This window comes from Staurois parvus, unplaced genomic scaffold (genome assembly GCF_062004578.1).
Source record: "Staurois parvus isolate SC_StPar_1 unplaced genomic scaffold, SC_StPar_1.0 ptg001157l, whole genome shotgun sequence".
NCBI lineage: Eukaryota > Metazoa > Chordata > Amphibia > Anura > Ranidae > Staurois > Staurois parvus.
This window is the reverse complement of record NW_028318953.1, coordinates 170,844-194,076: the sequence shown is the minus strand read 5'-3', so window position 1 is coordinate 194,076 and position 23,233 is coordinate 170,844. Positions and strand designations below refer to the sequence as shown.

The following is a 23,233-nucleotide window of genomic DNA, read 5'->3' as shown; positions in this document are numbered from 1 at the left end:
AGAAGAAACAGTAAAAGTGAGTAAAACAGCACATACCCACAGTTAGAACACACCTAGGTCACATTTAACCCCCTGATCGCCCCCCCCAGTTAACCCCTTCACTGCCCTGTCACCAGTGTCACTGATCAGTGAAGCGATTTTTACTGATCACTGTATCAGTGTCGCTGGCGACTTCCGATAGTGTTAGCGCCCCTCCCAGATAGCGCCAGATTGCCCGCCAGTACACCAGTAATCCCGTTTAACCCCTTGATCGCCCTCCCCCCCCCCAGTTAACCCCTTCACTGCCCTGTCACCAGTGTCACTGATCAGTGAACCAATTTTTACTGATCACTGTATCAGTGTCGCTGGCGACTTCCGATAGTGTTAGCGCCCCTCCCAGATAGCGCCAGATTGCCCGCTAGTACACCAGTAATCCCATTTAACCCCTTAATCTCCCCCCTCAGTTAACCCCTTCACTGCCCTGTCACCAATGTCACTGATCAGTGAACCGATTTTTACTGATCACTGTATCAGTGTCGCTGGCGACTTCCGATAGTGTTAGCGCCCCTCCCAGATAGCGCCAGATTGCCCGCCAGTACACCAGTAATCCAGTTTAACCCCTTGATCGCCCCCCCCAGTTAACCCCTTTACTGCCCTGTCACCAGTGTCACTGATCAGTGAACCAATTTTTACTGATCACTGTATCAGTGTCGCTGGCGACTTCCGATAGTGTTAGGCCCCTCCCAGATAGCGCCAGATTGCCCGCTAATACACCAATAATCCCGTCTAACCCCTTGATCGCCCGCCCCCCCTGAGTTGAACCCTTCACTGCCCTGTCACCAGTGTCATTGATCAGTGAAGCGATTTTTACTGATCACTGTATCAGTGTCGCTGGCGACTTCCGATAGTGTTAGCGCCCCTCCCAGATAGCACCAGATTGCCCGCCAGTACACCAGTAATCCCGTTTAACCCCTTGATCGCCCTCCCCCCCCCCAGTTAACCCCTTCACTGCCCTGTCACCAGTGTCACTGATCAGTGAACCAATTTTTACTGATCACTGTATCAGTGTCGCTGGCGACTTCCGATAGTGTTAGCGCCCCTCCCAGATAGCGCCAGATTGCCCGCTAGTACACCAGTAATCCCATTTAACCCCTTAATCTCCCCCCTCAGTTAACCCCTTCACTGCCCTGTCACCAGTGTCACTGATCAGTGAACCGATTTTTACTGATCACTGTATCAGTGTCGCTGGCGACTTCCGATAGTGTTAGCGCCCCTCCTAGATAGCGCCAGATTGCCCGCCAGTAATCCAGTTTAACCCCTTGATCGCCCCCCCCAGTTAACCCCTTTACTGCCCTGTCACCAGTGTCACTGATCAGTGAACCAATTTTTACTGATCACTGTATCAGTGTCGCTGGCGACTTCCGATAGTGTTAGGCCCCTCCCAGATAGCGCCAGATTGCCCGCTAATACACCAATAATCCCGTCTAACCCCTTGATCGCCCGCCCCCCCTGAGTTGAACCCTTCACTGCCCTGTCACCAGTGTCATTGATCAGTGAACAGATTTTTACTGATCACTGTATCAGTGTCGCTGGCGACTTCTGATAGTGTTAGCGCCCCTCCCAGATAGCGCCAGTTTGCCCGCTAGTGCACCAGAAATCCCATTTAACCCCTTGATCGCCCCCCTCCCCCCCCCCTGAGTTGACCCCTTCACTGCCCTGTCACCAGTGTCATTGATTACAGTGAACAGATTTTTACTGATCACTGTATTAGTGTCACTGGTGACTTCCGATAGTGTTAGCGCCCCTCCTAGATAGCGCCAGTTTGCCCGCTAATGCACGGGATTTTTTTTACCAAAAACATGTAGCAGAATACATTTTGGCTTAAATTTATGACTAACTTTGAGTTTACGATATATTTTTTTATAGCTGAAAGTAGAAAATATTGTTTTTTTTCAAAATTTTTGTGTTTTTTTTGTTTATAGCGCAAAAAATAAAAAGCGCACAGGTGATCAAATACCACCAAAAGAAAGCTCTATTTGTGTGAAAAAAGGACGTAAATTTCGTTTGGGTTCAGCATTGCATGACCGCGCAATTATTTGAATTAGTGTAGCGCTGTATAGCAAAAAAAGGCAAAATTACAGTATCTATACCATAGTTTGTAGACGCTATAACTTTCACACAAAGCAATCAATATACACTTATTGGGATTTTTTTTACCAAAAACATGTAGCAGAATACATTTTGGCTTAAATTTATGACTAACTTTGAGTTTACGATATATTTTTTTTAGCTGAAAGTAGAAAATATTGTTTTTTTTCAAAAGTTTCGTGGTTTTTTTGTTTATAGCGCAAAAAATAAAAAGCGCACAGGTGATAAAATACCATCAAAAGAAAGCTCTATTTGTGTGAAAAAAAGGACGTAAATTTCGTTTGGTTACAGCATTGCATGACCGCGCAATTATCATTTGAATTAGTGCAGCGCCAAACAGCAAAAAAAGGCCTGGTCATTAAGGGGGGTAAATCCTCAGGTGCTCAAGTGGTTAAAAAAAAAATGCAAAAAAAATTTTTTGAAAATTTATAATTTTTGGTAATAAACTAATTTGGGTTATTTATTTACTAAAAAGATAACTGAAAACATTTTGGCCAAGCTTTATGAAGAAAGATTATTTATTTGCAAAATTTTATAAGAAAAACGCCTTTTTTAAAAAATGTTTGGACTTTTTCATTTATATAGCAAAAAAAAAAAAAAAAAATCCCAGTGGTGAATAAATACAACCAAAATAAAATTTTATCTATCACAAAAAAATGCTAACAAATTCATATGGGTACAGTGTTGCATGACCGCGCAATTGTCATTTAAAGTGTGATAGCGCTGAAAGCTGAAAATTGGCCTGGACAAGAAGGGGGTGAAAGTGTCCGGACTTGAAGTGGTTAAGTATATCAAGTTTGTACTACGCACATAATCAGGGGCGGACTGACAACTCATGGGGCCCCCGGGCAATAGGGGATCATGGGGCCCCTGTGTCCTTGCCCAAACTCAAAAAAGTCTATGAAAAAGGTACCAGGGGCATCTCATGGGGCCCCCTACTGACCCCGGGCCCTTGGGCAGTGCCCGAGTTTCCAAATGGTCAGTCCGCTCCTGCACATAATATATTAGTATAGTAGTCTGGGATCTATCTGTCCCTTCTCCAGTTTTTTCTTCTCTTTTTTTTGGAATATTTTTATTACAGTAATATTTTTCTGTACACTTTTCACAGCATAATAGTGCTATACAAAAATAAAAGAGAAGACATAGAACAGCTTCTGTTTGTTGAAATCAATACAGCAATGTACAAAGGGCTTCCAGTACATGGAGTACAGATTGCAGGACAGTAATTGCTTGCATAAGTTAAAGGCTAGCTCTTATTTTTGTTTTCGTTTAATAGTCCATATGGGCCAAGCAAACTATCTCCATTACAAATGGCTTCAGCCACCGCCAGCGCTGTATAAACTGTATGTAGCATATGCTATTGTACATACAGTAAATGGCGTGGTACAAGTGCTTCTTATCTGCTGCCGAAACAAAATCAAGTTGGGCTGGGCGCTGCTCAACCATTCACAGGAAGTCTTTATAGATGAATACAAGGCTTCTTCTGATTGGCAGAGGTGGAAATTATTTATTTATTTATTTATTACAGGTACTTATATAGCACCGTCAATTTACACAGCGCTTTACATATATATTGTACATTCACATCAGTCCCTGACCCTCAAGGGGTGTACAATCTAAGGTCCTTAACTTACATTCATACATTCACATATTAGGGCCAATTTGGACAGGAGCTAAATTACCTACCAGCATGTCTTTGGAGTGTGGGAGGAAACCGGAGTACCCAGAGGAATCCCACGCAGGCATAGGGAGAACATGCAAGATCCAGGCAGGTGCTGCCGTGATTAGGGTTTGGAACCATGACATCATCCCCCTGCCTCTTCACCTCAGCCAATCAAAGGAAGCCTCATGAAAATAGAAGGTGTCCTGTGAATGGTTGAGCAGCTCTCAACCTGACTCGATTTTATTCCAGGAATGTGACGGGAACTCTCCGTACTGCTGCTTGAACACAGCGCTGTATACTGTATGCAACTGATGCTACATACAGTTTATAACCACTGACAGCAACCACATTGCTTAGCAATGGAAATAGTTCATTTGGACCAGCTTGGCCTAAAACAAAAAGTCTGGAGATTCAATATATCTAAGAGCACATGCTAAAAAGCACTCCAAATACTTGATTATTTTTTCTTTCACTGCATCACAGTATCGAACTAATTTTGGGCAGCAAAATCAGGAAACAAAGCCGCACTCCATAAGCCCTCATGCACACAGGACGTTTTAATAACGCTGGTAACATTAGCTGTGTCACATTAAAAACGTGAGTTTTTCAGTTTTTTTTGTGTTTTTGCATTAGCATTTAGCAGCGTTTTCCTGCGTTTGTGTTTTTTAGCGTTTTTTTAATTAAAAAAGTCCAAAAACTGCAGGTTTGTGGCGATTTACCGCGTTTTGCTGCGTTTTTCAGCATTAGAGCATTTTTCAGCTAAAAAAACTTGTCTAGAAACCCACTAGTCCTGGGGGGTTTTTTTCCAGCCAAAAAATGACCCAGCCAAAAAACGCTGATTACAGTCTATGTGTGCATGAACACATAGGATAACCTGCTGGGGGGTTTACTGGCTGTAGATAAAAATGTCAAAAGTCAAAAACAGCCGCAAAAAAGTCAAGTGTGCATGAGGACTAAAGGTTACACCATGAAGTTTAATTGATGTCGTTGGTTTCTGACATTGTCCCCGCACTAAGCCGATCGGGTTTATTCATAGACCTCTACAAACAAGCCCAATGGGGTGAAATGCGTTGCAGCATGGCTTAGGGCAGGGACTGTGTTGGAAGCCAACTACATCAATTACAATTCTTGGTGTGACCTTTATGGAGTGCGGCTTTGTTTCTAGATTTTGCTAAATAGGCTGAATGGGATGAGCTTTAAAAAGCGGCACCCAGATTAGTGAAAGATCGAAGGAGCAGACCTGGGACTTGGAGCGTTGCAGCTCTCTTCCAGTTTTGGGTAGTAAATAAATAAGATCACCATGAGGGGAGACACATTTAGAGCAATTAGGGGAATCCTGTGCTCCTATCTTGTAAAGAAACCCTGGAGTTCAGTAATTCCTGTGGACTATTATTATTATTATTATACAGTATTTATAAAGCACCAACAGTTTGCTCAGCGCTGTACATTACAGTGGGGGACAGAACATGTGACAGTACAATAACAATACAATGTGATATATGAGGGGTTCGAGGGCCCTGCTCCTTGGAGCTTACAATCTAGGAGGGAGGGGATAGTGGTACGGGAGGAATAGCTGTAAGGGATGGAGTTGTAGGAAGAGTGGAGGAGGTCGGAAATTAGCAGGGGGTGGGGTAGGCTTCCCTGAAGAGGTGGGTTTTCAGGGTGCGCCTGAAGGAGAGGAGAGTAGGTGATAGTCTGATGGGTTGGGGCAGGGAGTTCCAGAGGATGGGTGACACCCTGAAGAAATCCTGGAGGCGGGCATGGGAGGAGGAGACCAGGGAACTAGAGAGAAGGAGGTCTTGTGAGGAGCGGAGTGTGTGTGCTGGGCGGTACTTGGATATTAAGTCAGTGATGTAGTTCGGGGCAGTATGGTGGACGGCTTTGTACGTCAGTGTTAGGATTTAGAATTTGATCCGTTGGGCAATCGGAAGCCAGTGGAGGGATTGGCAGAGGGGGGTGGCAGAAACGGAGCGGTTGGTAAGGTGAATGAGTCTGGCTGCCGTATTCAGGATCGACTGAAGCGGGGATAGCCTGTGGTGAGGCCAGTGAGGAGGGAGTTGCAGTAGTCGAGTCGTGATATGATGAGGGAGTGGATGAGCTGTTTAGTGGTTTCTGGGGTTAGGAACATGTGGATTTTGGCGATGTTGCGGAGGTGGAGTCTGCATGAGTTTGTTTGCGATTGGACTTGAGTATGGAAGGCTAGGTTGGAGTCCAGAATGACACCAAGTACTCTGGCTTGCGGGGCGGGCCTGATAGTGGCATTGTTGGACGTGATGGGGAAGTCAATGGGGGGTGGTGTCCGGGATGGGGGGAAGACTAGGAGCTCGGTTTTGGAGAGGTTCAGTTTAAGGAAGTGGAGCGACATCCATTCTGATATATCGTACAGTAGGTTTGTGATTCGGGTGGAGACTGAAGGGGTGAGGCGAGGGGTTGAGAGATAGATTTGTGTGTCGTCGGCATAGAGATGGTAGTTGAAGCTGTGAGAGTGTATGAGTTGGCCAAGGGAGGAGGTGTAGATGGAGAAGGGGCCTGAGGACGGAGCCTTGAGGGACTATGAAAAAGTGCATCAACTTATGAGTAGAAGATAAAGAGGACTGAGTTAGGGACTGTAGAACCCCCTCCCATATCTCATCAGAGATCTTAAGCCACCCATACATGGATCGAAATTCAACCAGCTCAACAGGGACCGGCCAAATTTTGATCCATGTATGGGCAGTCTGGTTGTACATAAGATGATCTATCAATCGACTTGTGTGTAACCAGCCTGTCTGGTTTTTCCTGTATGATCAGTGCCACCACTATAGCCGGCTGAAGTGATCATTGTATTTTGATGGTGGGAAAGGCTCCTGGCTGTCAGAATACAATACCACAGCAGGAAGAATATTCGAGGTGGATGGGGGAATCGGCTCTATTTTTTTTCCTTCAACCCATCGGTTCAACAAAAAAAAAAGAACGTATGGCCAGCCTTAAAGCAGTAGTAAATTGCAAGAAAAAAAAAAAAACAATGGGCCCCTGCGGGCTTAGGTCATAATGTACTAGTATGCACCACATATGACAGACCTATCTTTACACGGAACCCTCCAGCAAGATGCTGTCATGGCTCCCTGGTGCCACCATCTTCCCCCGTTCTTTCTTCTGGGTTTGTGGGCTCCGGCCGTATGAATGGCCACGATGGTGTCACTCCCATGCATGCACACGGAAACTGTCGGATGTGTCATGGAGCTCTGAATGTCTGGCACAATATGCCGTCCCTTCAGAGCACATGAGCTGGTGACGTCACTGGCTGCATGTTATGTGAATATCTCCCAAACAGTGCAAGTTTAGAAGATATCCCCTCTACGTACAGGTAAAATTTATTATAATGTAGGTTCACCTCTAGGTACAAGTTCTAAAGTGGACTTCCACTTTTACCCAAATCTGATTCCTAGTATGTAAAGCTGGCCATACACGGTTACTTTTTATCGTTCAGCTAGATATTTGAACTAAAAAAAAAAGTTAATAAATGGTGGTGGATGGAAGAATCCCCCCACTGATCAGTGGCTTCAGGTGATTAGCTGCAGCCGCTGACCGATGAGAAGTTTCCAACATGTCTTTTCAGCGGACGTTGAACAAATGATTGACTTCTATAGAATGGGGTAGCCACACACTGAATAATATTTGGTCCCTGCTGGACAGGCCAGATTTCGATCAGTGTATGGCCAGCTTAATGGAAAGAGTTGAAGAATCTGCAGTATGTAGAGGTAGCACTTCTTCCTGCTCTAGTGTTCTATCTATTTCTCTTGCTTGTTGACAAAGACTGTATCATCAATAGACAGACTTGTAATATTCACAGAAAACAGATTGAGAAGCCACCGATGCATGCATTTGATTATTATTTATGTTACCGATTTATATATTGCCTATAGGGGAGATTTACTACAACCCAGGGATGGACTGACCATTTGGAAACTCGGGCAATGCCCGAGGGCCTGGGGTCAGTAGGGGGCCCGATGAAATGCCCCTGCTACCTTTTTCATAGGCTTTTTTGAGTTTGGGCAAGGAAACAGGGGCCCCATGATCCCCTATTGCCCGGGGGCCCCATGAGTTGTCAGTCCGCCCGTGCTACAACCGGAGCACTCAGAATCTGGTGCAGCTGTACATGGTAGCCAATCAGCTTCTGACTTCAGCTTGTTCAGTCAAGTTTTGACAATGAGACCTGGAAGCTGATCGGTTTCTCTGCAAAGCTGCACTAGTTTTCGCACTCTCCAGTTTAGGTAAATAAACCCCATTGTCTTTTTTGACCCTGTACAGAGCAATGACATCAACATCTGGCCTTATAGAAAATACAGATCTTAGCACTTCTTGACTATGTGGGCTTCTGTCTCATCAGTAGCCTGAGCTGCTCACTCTTTGTTACATAAAGGGTGGTTGTTATAATGACATAATAAAATATTAGATCACACACGGTACAATAGGAACAAGAGTCCTGCTGAAATGAGTTTTATTCCTGCTGTGCCAGACACAGCCGCTCATCACACACTGACAGCAGGAAGTGAGCAATGATTGTCAGCGTATGACCAGGTCACCATTCGCTGTCTTCCCTCGCTGCGTGAGCAACGCAACCGGGCGGAAGGAAAGGAACTGCAATGGATTCATTCACTGACAATTAGTGCTGACTTCCAGCTGTCCGTGTGTGACTTACTGCTCATCCCGTGTGTTTGGTGCACTTTAGGGGGGCAAGGGATCCCCCAGTGTCCAAGAGCTCCTAAGGCAAGGCACCCATCTTGCCTCATTACATGGCTTTTAGGTCAGGAAGGGTCACCTCCTGGTGCTGGCTTATCTTGGGGAAAAAAAAATCGCCACAAGGCAAGGCTTTCAAACCGATGTTATCAGTCATCCCCCACCAAGAATAGTTGGCTGGAGGGTATCTGCTGCCATAGACACAAGAGTGTCATCAGAAAGACGGTCAAAATGTACTACGATCGCCCTACATGAGTGGCCGAGCCGAACATTAAGCATCCTCCAGAGATTGCAAATATTTTGCCTACATTGGCATAGGCAAAATATACTCGGGAAAATTCTGCCTTTAAAAGTTTATTTTTACATCTCATTGTGCAGCTCTTGAGCTTAAAGTGTATCTTATTGCAAGAGCAAAACTATATATGTATATAATTATTATTATACAGGATTTATATAGCACCAACAGTTTGCTCAGTGTTTTACAATATAACGGGAGACAATACAGCAACAATACAGTTCAATACAAGAGGGATAGGAGGGCCCTGTTCCTCAGAGCCTACAATCTAAGATATATATATATATACAGTACACACACACACGTCATCATGTCCAGTGCAGGGCTTTGGACCATGCTTTGCTCTTGATGACATCAGGACCCTAGACTGCTGGAGCATGAGGGAGAAGAAGCTGTTGTGGTGGGGGAGCACAGTATGTACCAAGTAAATATTTTTTCGTTCCCATAGACCAAAATGAGCAATTAACCCTTGATGTGTGGGCACAACCTGCCTGCAAGGGATAATTTTTTTAGATGCCTGAAGTGGGTGATGAGTGCCATTCAAAGATGATGACACTGCCAACTGGCACAATATCCCTTCAGTTGTCCAAGAATAAACATTTTTTTTGGATGTTTCTTTGTTGTCATCAAAGTTTCATACCCCATCCTACTCCTTCACATGCAATACATATCCATTCCATTCCCAAGAGCCCGTGTGCACATAGAGCGCTGCCTGCAAATCACAGCCAGGGCTGACTGCTTGGAAAAGATATGGTCTAGTATTGCAGAAACAGAACAGTAAAAACGGCAGAGGTTGTATTTACAATATGTGTATGGAGCAATGCAGCATCTATACACAATCTGTTCTGTAATGAACAGTAGGCTTTTTCCTTTCTCTGGGTAAACCATTATTGCTTCAATGTTTAACCACAGAGAAACCTCTCCACCGCAGATAAAATACTTTTATTTTCCACAGCAACATACAGATGCCTCTTTAGGATGTCAAATTTTAAGAGCGCTGTCTGGCATTTATACTGCCTGGCCATTAACCTTACAGAGGAGAAAGGATTGTCTTCAGTATTGCAGCGACGATGGCTGTAACTCTGGATAAATTTGTACACTATACTCCCACGTGTTTGGCCTCCCCAGAGAATTCTGGGTAATACTGGGGCGCTCTGTAGAGTGTATTTCTGAAAATGTGGTTAGCACCATTTACAAAAGACATAACGATCAGTAAGTATTTGTAGGTAGACTGAAGGCATGGGTGTGCTGGAGCCGCCTGTAGACATGAAAGGACAACCACTTCATACTTCCTCTGTTCTCGGCTGCAGCGAATGCCTTTTCATTCACATTAATACATCTTAAAAATTGTTTTTGCAGGAAGCTGGAGTTGTCATTTGTGCCTGAGACAACTGAAGGAAAAAGCGTCGGCTTACATCACACTGACCTAGAAGGACAAGCACCAAGAGGACAAAGATCACTGACTCCCTCAGACTGGTCTTACCTATTCCCAGAATCCTCTGCTTCTCTCATTTCCACACTGGGGTCCTCACCCCTCCTCATTCGAGGGGTTTAAAATAGTTTTATTGGTTCAGCTGTGTGACAGTACTACATTTTGCTCCTATTTATTTCTCTGGCACTCTCCTCCAGGTTAGTGGTATTGTGATCTCTGCTAAACATTTCTCAATTTGACCTTTTATTACAAGTATTCTGCAAACTAAACCCTGGAAGGATTGAGCACCAAGTCATACAGACTCATTAACTATGTCATACAGATGGGGCTATGACATATATCTTCTCTTTGACACTAGTTGCTATTTTGTATGGCTCTTTACAGCTGTTTTTTGTAATTGTAGTTCTCATTTAAAGCATTACATATAACATATTTATCTGACACAGAAAAAAATTGGGCAGGATTCATAAATGTATATGTTAATGTTTAAATTCATTGACATACCTATTGGAATGGCTGTACCTTATAGTCTGCTATCTCTGGGCCCCTATGAAGCCCCACAGGCTATGGTTGTATTGAGGACCTCCACTTCTGCCCAAGTTGAAATCAAACCCCTGTTGAGGCCCATTTTTAGATCCCTGAATGCACGCTGTACCAAACTTCATCAGTGCCCAGTTCAAATGTTGGCAGTTCCTGGAAGTTTTGCTGTGATGGCCATCTTTGTAGGTAAGCTCAGTGTAAACACTTTGGTAGGTGTGCTGACTTTGGCAGTGCTGATGCCCTTTGTATGATTTACTTGAAACTTTTACCACCCTGTTGGGTAGTTTTTGCAGGGTATGTCTTTACATACTAGGGACATGTTTTATAACTTACGTATATTGTATGGCTCAGTTTTTTTGCAGGTAATAGAGCAGGTTCAAGCATCTATCCTTGTCTCACCAAGGTTTATGTCATAGTGACAATGACCAATGTCAGTAGTTCTCATTATTGTTTACACTTCTTTTGCCATGGTGGATAGTCAAGCGTCATTCTTTCCCTTCTGTCCATGCATGTGTCACCTTGTAGGTTTTGGTCCACGGTAGGGAGAAGATTGATCTGGCTCTGGGGGTTAGGACAGGCAACTTTCCCTACCGTTCTTCAATGACATTTGTCCATGCATAGTCAGCTTGAGCAGCTAAGGCCTGCCAGGAATATCTTATCATCTCAGGCAGGTATTTAGTGCCACCTTCTTGCTTTGGTCCAGGGTGGGGGGAAGATTAACCTCGCTTTAGGAATAAGAACAGAAAAGTTTCCTTACTACTTTTCAATGACATTTGTCCTTGCATAGTCACCCTTAGCAGCTAAGGTCTGCCAGGAACATCTTGTCATCTCATTCACCTTGTAACTTTGATCTAGAGTGGGGAGAGGATTGATTTAGCTATGTGAGTAAGGTCAGGCAAGTTTCTTTACCACTCTTTACTAACATCTGTCCATGTATACTCACCCTTAGCAGGTAAGGTCTGCCAGGTACGTCTTAGGATCCCAGGCAGGTGTTTTGTGCAACTTTGGTGCTTCCGTCCAAAGTGGAGAGAATATGGATTAAACTTTGGGAATAAGTAAGGCAAGTGTCACGCTTACCTCTAACGCTGCAGGTCAGGATCTATAGCTAGCTTCTGTTTTCCTCACCTATAGCAGCCCCTTTTCCCATAAGCAAACTGACCAAAGCAAACTGAGCAAAGCAAACAGGTACTTGCGGTTGGCAGACAGGCAGATGGTGTCAATGACAGTCCAGGTACAAGGCAGGCAAGGTTCAGGATGATCAGGGTCAGATCCATAGTCAAAAGGCAGGCAGAGTTCAGAACATTGTCCAAGTTCCAAACCGAGGTCGTACACAGGGGAATCCTAACAGCAGAGCAAGACAGACAGACAGGGAGCCTGAACAAGTATTACACATGCTATCAAAAGCACAAGAGACCGCAGGCTTGGCTGGCTTAAATCAGGTTTGGTCTCCACCCAGAGACTGGCCACATCAATCACCCTGCAGGTGGACAGACAGACAGGGAGAATGTATCACAGCAAAAACCAGGATGCTGGAATGAGACCAGCAGCTGTGATGGTTCAGGAGCACTAGGCGCTCCTGACAGCAAGTTCCCTTACCACTCTTCATGGATATTTGTCCATGCATTGTCACCCTTCGCAGCTAACGTCTGCCAAGAATATCTTATCTCAGGCAGGTGTTTTGTGCCACCTTGTTACTTTGGTCTAGAGAGGGGAGATTGACCTGGCTTTGGGAATAAGGACATGCAATTTTCCTTTTCACATTTCAATGACATCTGTCTATGGATAGTCACCCTTGGCAGCTAAGGTCTGCCAGGAACGTCACGATGTGATGTGCCACCATATCGCTTTGGTCCAGGGTAGGGAGAAGATTGACCTTGCTTTGGGAGTAAGGGCAGAAAAGTTTCCTTATTACACTTCAATGACATCTGTCCATGCATAGTCACCCTTAGCTGCTGAGGTTTGCTAGGAATGTCTTATCATCCCAGCCAGGTGTTTTGTGGCACCTTGTAGCTTTGATCCAGAGTGGGGATAAGATTGATCTGGCTATTTGACTAAGGGCAGGAAAGGTTCCTTACCACTCTATGCTGACATGTGTCCACATATAATCACCATTAGCAGTGGAGGTCTGCCAAGTACATATTATCATCCCAGGCAGGTATTTTGTGCCAGGCATTTCTTACCTTCCTCCATTTTCTATTAATGTTTATTTGGTTCTTCAGGTCATACCCCTTCAATGCCTGAACAGGAGTCCATAATGAGCTGTTTACTTGGTGCTCAAATCCTGATCAGGGTTTTCATTTACTGACATTTTCTGAAAGTTGGTTTCACAGCTGCAGACTGCTGTAACAACAACATCACTAAATAGTGAGATGTATCTTCAGTTTGGCAGAGTAACAGTCTGGTTTCAGATTCTGTTTTATATAACTATGTACATTTGAAACCCCAGGCCATGCTGGGAATATAGATATATGTATGTCTAATAACTAAACCCATTATGTGTAAATATACATGTCTGTACTATAAATCCCTCTTCACTATCACAACTGGCCTTGATTATCAAAGTGAGGGAAGAATTGTCACAGCCAGGCTGTGTTGCCCCACAGCAACCAATTGGATTCTCCTTTTGCAGCACAGGATAATAAAAAGAAGAATCTTATTGGTTGCAGCACAAACTGGCTGAGATATTTCTTGCTTAGATACTTTGATAGAAGGAACTGGTTGTCTATTATTGAACAAGGCTAAGAGCAAACCAAACCAGACTACAGCGACCAATCAGCGATCATCTTTCACTGTTATGACTGCCGTAACCTAAGGAAAAGTGAACTCCAGTTGGCTACCATTGGCTAGTATTCATCATTGGTGTTTACTCTACCTTGTTAAATAATCCCACCCATGTCCACCTCCTGTCCTCTTGCTGCCTGTCTCCTGACCTTTGGGGCAGTGGCATTGAGCAAGGGAGATGCAGTTTGTTGTACAAGACATCAATCTTGGAGTCTACAGACCACAGTTCTGCAGTTTCAGTGTTTGCATTGAAGGGGCCTTCAAAGTCCTGAAAGCTTGCAGTTAAATTCCATTAGCCAGTAAAGTGAACCAGTTTATTCTCATACTTTTTTGCTTTCACCGACGGCTAATACAGTACAAGGCTTTGCTGCTCGTAATTGAAAAACTTGCGTTCATTCTGTGAATTAACATCCACATTCCTATTGAAATTGCAGATTCATCGATATTCCCTGAGAACCTGGTTAAACAATGCACAAATCTAGTATTAGCTGTGAGCCCCGGGATAGCTCCTGGCTAGGGAGCCGGGGTCCGTATTGTTCTAGACTCACTGGGGGGGAAGACAGGACTTTTTTTTTTACCTACTACTTTATGTTATTGGTGGTGCTGCAGGTATGCTGAATGAACGATGAGTATGTGTTAGCATGTGTGTGTGTATGTATATTGTTATATACAAAGGAAAACACAAAGCACTTAGCTAACTGAGAGCCTGAAAAAGGAAAAAGTGATGGGTCTTGCTGGTCAGACACGCATGTTCTTTTTGTTCCCTATTACACAATAACTCCACCAAAACTATTATTTGAGAGAGCACTTTAGGTAAGACACAATTCAGCATGTTTTCTATAAATGTATTGCCTGTATTTGCATTTTGTTTCTGGATATAAAGATTGGAAGAGAAGGTTTTGGTGCTACAGCAGAAACAGAAGCCTGCTTTCAAGTTGCTTCTGCTACAGATACAAACTAGCCATTGCATACAATTAAGTTTAGTCTAAAAGTAGACCATGCACGGGTCCTAATTGCAAGGCAAGCCTTTTTTATGAAAAATATGAGAGGTGCCATTGCTGATCTCCTGAAAAGGCTGACCTACATGCTTCAGTACTGGCTAGCCTGGAACAAGTATGCAAACCAGGAAAGTCAGAAAAGTCAAAAATCCTTATCAACATACTTATTCAGGGTTATTGGTTCCAAGTATTGAAGCCAGAGAACGACAAGACAGCCAGGCAACTAGCATATGCAGAAGTAGAAGTCAACAATGGCAGCCTCCATGCTTCACATAGGAAACATTTCCTTTCCATGATCCTGATTTAAAACTATCAGTGCAAGTATTTTGCTGGGTAATAATATTATAAAAGCACATACTGTATAACAGTGGTCTTCAAACTGCGGTCCTGGGGCCAGAGGTGGCCCTTTGCTTGCCTCTATCTGGCCCTTGGGGCACTATTCCATTCACAACTGACACTAATGATGAGGCACCATTCCTCCCACTGACAATAATGATGTGCTATTCTTCCCACTAATATCAACAATGGGGCACTATTCCTTCCAGTGACACCAACAATAAGGCGCTATTCTTCCCACTGATACTAATAATGGGACACTATTACTCCCACTGAAACCAATGGGGCATTTTCTACTCCCACTGACCACAGCCTGGCCCCCAATGAAGTTTAAAGGATAATAAACTGGTTCTTTGTTTAGAAGGTTTGGAGACCCCTGCTAGAAGTCACTGATTTGAAGTTCCATACAGTCTGCAATGGTTAGTGTGGTCTGGAACAAAAACAACCCCCTCATGTTACAATTCGGACTTTGGGGTTAGCATAGGCCAGAACCATTGTATGCATTGTAAAACAGAATACAAACTCAGGTAAGTAGCTATTTGTATGGCTTCTTATAGCTGAATTTTGAGTCTTCACTGTAGTCCTCTTTTAAAGCTCTGCATATAAATATTGATCCAACATGAGAACGAATTAAGCAGGATTCACAAATGTATATGTTAATGTTTAAATCCCCTGGCAGAACTGCAGGAATGGAGCAGAAGGCTGTGCTTGATAATGAACTTAGCTTAGCCTAGGATGTTTGCAATTACCTATGTAAAGCTGTCCATGCACCAGTAGAATTTTGTGAGAACATTTTAATTTTCAAAACGGTCTATTGTTTAATTTACTTGTTTTATTTTAACGGTTAGTGGGGTCAAAAAAACAGTCAGTTTTGGTCATAAAGATGAGTAAAGTGGAAGGAGAATTGGAGAATTTATATCAAATGAACGAAATTCTAACTGAATGTAGTTTTCATTCAGGAAAAAATCGTACTTCTAGTAATGCACATGAGCTAGACAAAAGAAATCTGTATATTAGGTCTGGGATTCCATTTAAGTAGCAGGTTTGGACAATATTTAAGGGGTTTTAAATTAATTTAGTTGACTCAGTAATGGCAAAGATGGAATGCTCTGACCAATGATTTTTCAGAATTTCAAACAACAACAAAAACAAAATTCTACTGGTGTAAGACCATCTTGAAATTGGTCCTTGGTGAGTCTAGGCTAAAGCCCCTTTTGATCCTGGGTTCAGGTTGTACTGGTGGCCTCCACTTCTGCCCACATGGATAATAAACCCTATCATGTGCTGGTGCCAACCCTATCATTAAGCTGTTAAAGGCCTGAACTTCAGTGAGCAGAAGAGGCCCTGACGTTTGACAGTTGAGTAGCAGTTGGTGGAACTTAGTAGGTCTTATAAAGAATCTGAAATGTTGCTCTTTAAGGGCCAAGTAACAAGGGGTTCTTTTAACCAACCAAATTATACCTACCTTCATCTCTCTCTATCCTCACTGGGTTGCTCCACTGCAGCAGTTGCAAAAACCTGGATTGCTGTGGTTTGGGAAATCATGTGACATCTCTTGAGGATGCAGTGCTTGGGCCCCAACTTTGTCCTCATCTGGTGGAGAAGATGATATCATCAAAACTATAAGTTTTGACACCATCAAGCAGAGAGCTTACATAGGTGTTGACTCCCAGATCAACGGAGTATAGTAAAGGGGAATATAAAGGGGGAGTGGTGGACTAGGAAACTCTTATACTTTGCCCTGAACAGTTTCATTAATCTTGGTATGGGCCAAAGTTGAGTATCCATGTGTATCCTGGGCCTAGGATCCAGGGGGCTCCACTGAGACACCAGAATCAATTTAAGAACCAACACGAGTACATGCAAACACACTTCAGCACTGTTGTTTCCCAATAAACATTTCAGGCCAGGTCAAGTTTCCTTAAAGAGACCCTGTCATCAAACCATTCCATCAAAAATCTCATCCCATAAGATTACATGTGCACTTAATGTATTCTATGTATGTCATGTACCTGTAAAAGATTCCCTTGCATAGACATGCAAAAACCCTGAGACTGATGCTGGGTGCTGCTATCTTGAATGTGAAGCCAGCAGCCCCTGCAGACTCAGAACCGTCACTTAGGTGACACTCTATAGTATTCTCCTTCGCTCCTCTCCCAGCAGCTACATAATAATTAAATGCAGGTAGGCATTTAAAACACTTGATTTGACAGTGCTTGCTGCATTTTTTTTTTGTAAGTTGGTAATAGGGTCTCTTTAAGGGACATTTCCAGTCATGTGCAGTTTCTAGTGTGAATACATTAAAACAATAACTTCTACACATTTGTATATCACGAGACACAACACATTGGAGCAACTGATCTGGGGCTTTTATTGCCTTTGCGATGTGTGTACTATAGGTACAGGGATTTGTTTCATTTTCAGTGCTCAAATTTATCACTATTAATAAATGATTGCCCCTTCTCCATCTATGGTTCCAAACTTAAGAGGAATATATTCAATTTCTCAAATGTTTACATATCTGTTTATGTGATTGGATTAGTACAATGTAATAAAACGTGTATATGCTTTAGTAGATTTCCGGGTGACAGAGGACACCCCAGACTACTTTCCTTATATGTAACTACAAAGAAAGGCACATAGGGAATCCTGGAACCTATAGAAGTCCTTAAGACCCTTTTAGCCACATGTATTGGTGGAATGTACCCTCCACTTTGTCTCCTCATCCAAAGAAGGCTTGTATGGTACTATTCTCTTACCAAATCTGTATACAAAACTTTATTAAGGCCTAAAAACAACAATGTGAAAATGGTGTAATTATTCAGTTTCTTTTATTACTTGCAAACAAAAAATGTTTCTCTTAAGGATTAGGATTCTGTTGCGGTTTAAAAAAAAATATATTCTGATTAACTATTGTAATATGAAGCATCTGAGATTGTACCTATAACAGAACACAGACGGTGTTCTATCTATATATCTGTGTGTTTACACACAGCACCGCCCACTTTGCTGAGATCCACCCCTGAGGGGTTTATAGTTCCCCATTCTGCACTTGTTTGGTATATTGTCTGGCCTTAATAAAGCTTTGTGTATTTTTTTATAATGAGATGATTAGAAGTATTTGTACTTTCACTATTCAGAAATCCTTTTTAACATTTTTATATTATTGCATGGAATTTTTTTTTTTATAAATTGTTGCTTCCTCCCCCTGATCCTTATAAATAAGTATTAGCTAGGAATTGATTTACTGTATATAAGGAGGATGTTTGTGGCTGATCCCTCGGAAGGGCTCTCATGTACTTTCTATATGCTGTAGACATGTGGGTGTTGTGAGTGTTAGAATATCTCAGCATGTAGCTGAGAATCAATTTAAAGGGACACTATCATGAGGAATAGCTTGGGTGTTTTCTTGCTTTATATTTAAATTTATGTTGAGCATCGAAAATCAGACTTGTCTTTCTCCACCTTACTGACATAACATGTAGGCTCGCCATTACGTAGCTTCCATCTGTCCTCCATTTCCATAAATTTTGCATGGGAGCTGGAAATATCTGTTCCTTGAAACTGGCCAAATGTAACGCCAATTTTGTTTTTATTTCTACATGCAAGATTCAAGCCTTTGCATTCTTTACAGCTCTTGGTCTTTTTATATGTAATGGGAAGAAACATTTACAGTGCTCACCAATTTTTCAAACCAGTGGTTCTGTGTAAGGAAGGGAAGTCTCGATGCTCTTATTAGTTCCTGCAAATTATTTTGAAACGTTATTATCTCTACTATTATTGCCTGTAGCAGCTATTCACATCTTATTCTTCACATTTAGACTTGCAAAAAGAAAAATTAATTTAGGCATCTGGTTCATTGCTGTTTGCAATATCACTAGATTCTAGGGACCCAGGAATCTTCAGGAATGGAGAAGATTGAGGGATATTCATAGTGACCAATCAGATTTCAGTTTCATTTAGATGTTACATTATTTTTTATTTTCTATTTTGTAGACTGTAATAGTAGATGTGGGAACTGGAATGTGATTGGTTGTTATTCACATTCACACCTGCCCGTTTTGTAGCTGAAAGCTCCAAAACTCCTAGTAAACCAAACCCCATGTTTTTAAATGGTGGTCATTCACATATGAGCACTCAGGTGCCTGCAGCTGCAGTCCGGTGCTTTAAAAGGTACATGAGCCACTTTTGAAGCAGAAATGAGTGTCTTTGGCTCCTTAGACTTTCACAAGAGTGCCTGTAAACACGCAAAATGAGCATATATGTGTGTTTTTTTCAGTAGTATTTCAAACACATTGACCCAGTAAGAAATGGTCCACTACCCCTACTGCTTTGCATTAGCTAAAGCTAAAATACCTGAAGCTTAAATACATGTGTAAACATTTCAAATATGCTTCTACTACGCTTGTTTATGCATGCAAAAATGCTCAAACACCTATAAATTGCTCAGCTCAGGTGTGAATCCAGCTTCAACCAAGACCAATGTATGGTTAAAAATACAGAACATATCCGTGAACACGTCCCCCCTGTGGGCATAGCTGACAACTCTCCCATACATGGGTGTAAAATTGTTTATTGATTGTAACCTCCTCTGGTAAGAGGGGTTACACAGTGTTATAAGTGTTACACAGACTTGGACAAAATGCGTTGCACCCAACCTTTATGTAAAGTAGCTTTTCTCAACCAGGGTTCAGTGGAATGGTAGTGTTCCCCCAGAGGTTGCTAGGGATTCCTTGAGCACTGAGAAATTTGTGACTCTCATTTACATTTCCACTGCCACCAATGATCTTTATAGCTATCTGTAAGGGAGGTTTTCTGACCACTAATGTAAGGGACATTCTTCCCACTAACCACCAAAGTAAGGAACATTCTTCCACTGACCACCAAAGTAAGGGACATTCTTCCCACTGACCACCAAAGTAAGGGACATTCTTCCCACTGACCAACAATGTAAAGAACATTCCTTCCCTCTAATTACTAGTGTAAAGAGCATTCTTCCCACAGACCACCAATGTAAGGAACATTGATCCCACTGACCACTAATGTAAGGAATATTCTTCCAACTGACCACCAAGGTAAGGAACATTCTTCCCACTGACCACTAATGTAAGGAATATCCTTCCAACTGACCACCAATGTAAAGAACATGCCTTCCCTCTAATTACTAGTGTAAAGAGCATTCTTCCCACAGACCACCAATGTAAGGAACATTGATCACACTGACCACTAATGTAAGGAATATTCTTCCAACTGACCACCAAGGTAAGGAACATTCTTCCCACTGACCACTAATGTAAGGAATATCCTTCCAACTGACCACCAATGTAATGAACATTCTTCCAACTGACCACCAATGTAAGGGACATTCTTCCCACTGACCAGTAATGTAAAGAACATTCTGCCCAATGACTCCAATGTAAGGACCATTCTTTCTACTGACAACCAAAGTAAGAAACTCAATGTAAGGAACATTCTTCCCACTGACCAACAATGTATGGAGCATTCTTTCCACGCACCACTGATACAAAGGGCTTTCTTACCACTCACCACCGATGTAGAGAGCATTTTTCCCACCAACATTCATGCTAATATACCATGGGCTGTAGTTAAAGTATTTACTAGCAGGGGTTCCTCAGCGTTAAGAAAGGCTGATGCAAAGCATCTTATTTATGACTTCAGGGACTTCTTTGGGAGAAAAAAATTCTCTATGGTTGCATAGAGATTTTAGAACAAGATAGAAAATCTGTAATTGTTATAATGATCTCCTAGGGTAGCCTTAAAAAGCCCAATCCTGGCGTGAGTGCCCCAATGGACATTCAGATCAGAGATGGGACTCTCTCACTAATGTTGTTGAGCTTTAAATTACGTCCTGAATACAGTGGCCTACTGCTGTACAAATCAGGTTGTATCTTTCAGACTTGGTTTTGTTGCCTATCTAGTGTTGTAATGACTAAAAAAAAGTTCTGTAGAGAGACCATGGCGTAGACATGCAATCTTTTCTGCCAAACGTATATGTTTGTAGAATACGAAGGTGACTGTGGCTTCAGTATTATCTCAGGGAAACAATAGTTAACATTTGGGGAAACCCATTTCAGATCATTTATCTCTTTGCTCCTGGAGATCTGCTAGCCAAGGGGTGTCTGCAGAGGTCACATAGTGATCACAGACATATGACCGTTTCCTGATCCTTGGGTTATCAGCCATATTGGACACTGATAATTGCATGGCTATGGATGGGCCAAGAAGGATGAAAGCCAAGAAGTTGCTATGGGTAATAAAGAAGCGGTCTTTGGATATATTAGGTCCTGGTATTCTAACAGTAGAATTTGATTGTTGCCTGTAGTGGCCAGGGCCACTATCTGATTTGCAATGGTTAAACATGACAGTTGGGTCATTGTCAATGAGGAGGAGAACAAAGAGGCCTTTTTTTATGGTTAGGAAAATAAAAATAAACCGCACGTATATAACTGCATCTTTTTTCATGATGGTGTCCCTTTAAGGCTACGACATGTGACTGGAATTACAGCCATGATAACCCCTTTGGAAGGGGTAATAGGATTTCCTGCCTTGTAAATATAAGACTCAAACATAAAGTGCACCGCTAGAGGTAAGAATAATAACAGCATTACCCAATTTTCTAAATCAACAGCAATTCTTGGTGCAGGAGACCACTTAGGAAAGGGCCTGACAAGAGAGCTACATCGCTACAGCCCTTGTGGCCGTATTAAATGTTACAGGTCACATGATTTTATTTGATGTCATTTTTGTGTCTGTTTTCAGATGAAACCCTGGGGCTGTTTTTTACAACCACCAAAGGGAAGGGAGGGTGTGATCAGCACTTTGCAGAAAGCACTTTGTTGAGATAATAGGAGGCAGCCATTTTGTAACAGGCCCTCCGTGTTTAAAAATGGCTTCCAAGACACCCAGACAGAACCTCTTTTCCAGGCAGTCAGTGTTAAATAATTGCCAAAATCTTTAACCTTTTTTTTTCTCTGGAAGTAGACCCTGTGAAATGCTGTATCATATAGGCGGACAATGGATTCCTTCTTTTTTTGCTTTAACCACCAACCACTCCTTTAGAGCAACTGTCAGTTGTGTTAATGTTTCTATATGACAAATGAGATACGGACAAGAAAGAATTTTGCACAGATGTACGTGTTACTTCAAAGGTGCTGCAAAACCTGATGTAAAAAAAGCTAAACTTTAAAAAGTATTAAAAAAATGTAATTAAAAAAATGAAAGTTTGTGGCAGGATTTGACCTGCCAAGCATTTGATATTTTGCCGCGATTCGGCTGTCTGTAACGTTGTTGTGATTTCTTTCTGTCGCTTGCATTAGTGAGATCAATTGTTATCGTGTGTTAATAAATCATGGGATTAAACTCTGTGTTCCAGAGTCTTTTTTCTTCAATTTATGATATTGCCATAACACTGTACCAAAAACTCTGTAATGTTCTAAAGAGAACCTGTCGTGTTGTAACAGTGGGAGTATTGGTGTATATACAGTATGGTATATTTTCAAAGTATGTATAAATAGTAAGCATGCATATGTGTGTGTGTGTATATATATATATATATATATATATATATATATATATACAGTATATAATGATAACAGAAATCACCCAAATGGCCCTGATGAAAAGTTTACAAACTCTGGAATGTTTGGCCTTGGTACAGACACACATCTGTGGCTTTTTAAATTGCAATCAGTGTCTGTGTATAGTTCATTAGTTTGTTACCTCTCACGTGGAAGCACTGAGCAGGCTAGATACTGAGCCATGGGGAGCAGAAAAGAACTATAAAATTACCTGCATAACAAGGTAATGGACCTTTATAAAGATGGAAAAGGATATAAAAAAATATCCAAAGCCTTGAATATGCCAGTTAGCACTGTTCAATCACTCATTAAAGTGGAGCTCCAGGCTTTCCCAAAAAAATTAAGTCAGCAGCTACAAATACTCTAGCTGCTGACTTTTAATATAAAGACACTTACCAGGGATCCAGCAATGTCCTCACCTGAGCCGATTCTTCAGTCAGTTTCGGGTGCAGGTGCTAGCATCTTCAGTGAGGAAAACTGGAAGTGAAATCTTACAGCTTCACAGCCGATTTCCTACTGCGCATGAGCAATGCACGCTATGCTTTGTGAATGGTCCTGTAGTCTTTTGGGACCCTTGAAGTGCCCCAGACGGTTGCGGGGAAAAGAGGGGGGCCTGAACTTCCGGCTCAGATTGCTTTGGCGCATCTGATCAGAAGTGGGAGGGTACCTGTCCAAACCAGGTACCTGCTCCCCCCCAAAAAAAGTGCCAAATGTGGTAGTGCAGGGGGGTGGGAGACAAAGAAG

At 42.4% G+C, this 23,233-nt stretch overlaps 1 protein-coding gene across 3 annotated transcripts in view; it reads left to right on the top strand.

Moving 5' to 3' along the window:
* DPF1 (double PHD fingers 1) overlaps positions 1-22,271 on the top strand; it is a 232,378-nt gene extending 210,107 nt beyond the window's left edge. For all 3 annotated transcript variants that reach the window (XM_089659439.1, XM_089659437.1, XM_089659438.1), the window contains one exon: positions 10,164-22,271. In XM_089659439.1, coding sequence (XP_089515565.1) covers positions 10,164-10,234 — 71 coding nt within the window. In that variant the 3' untranslated portion in view covers positions 10,235-22,271. The remainder of the gene's footprint in view (positions 1-10,163) is intronic.
* Positions 22,272-23,233: the final 962 nt, after the last annotated feature.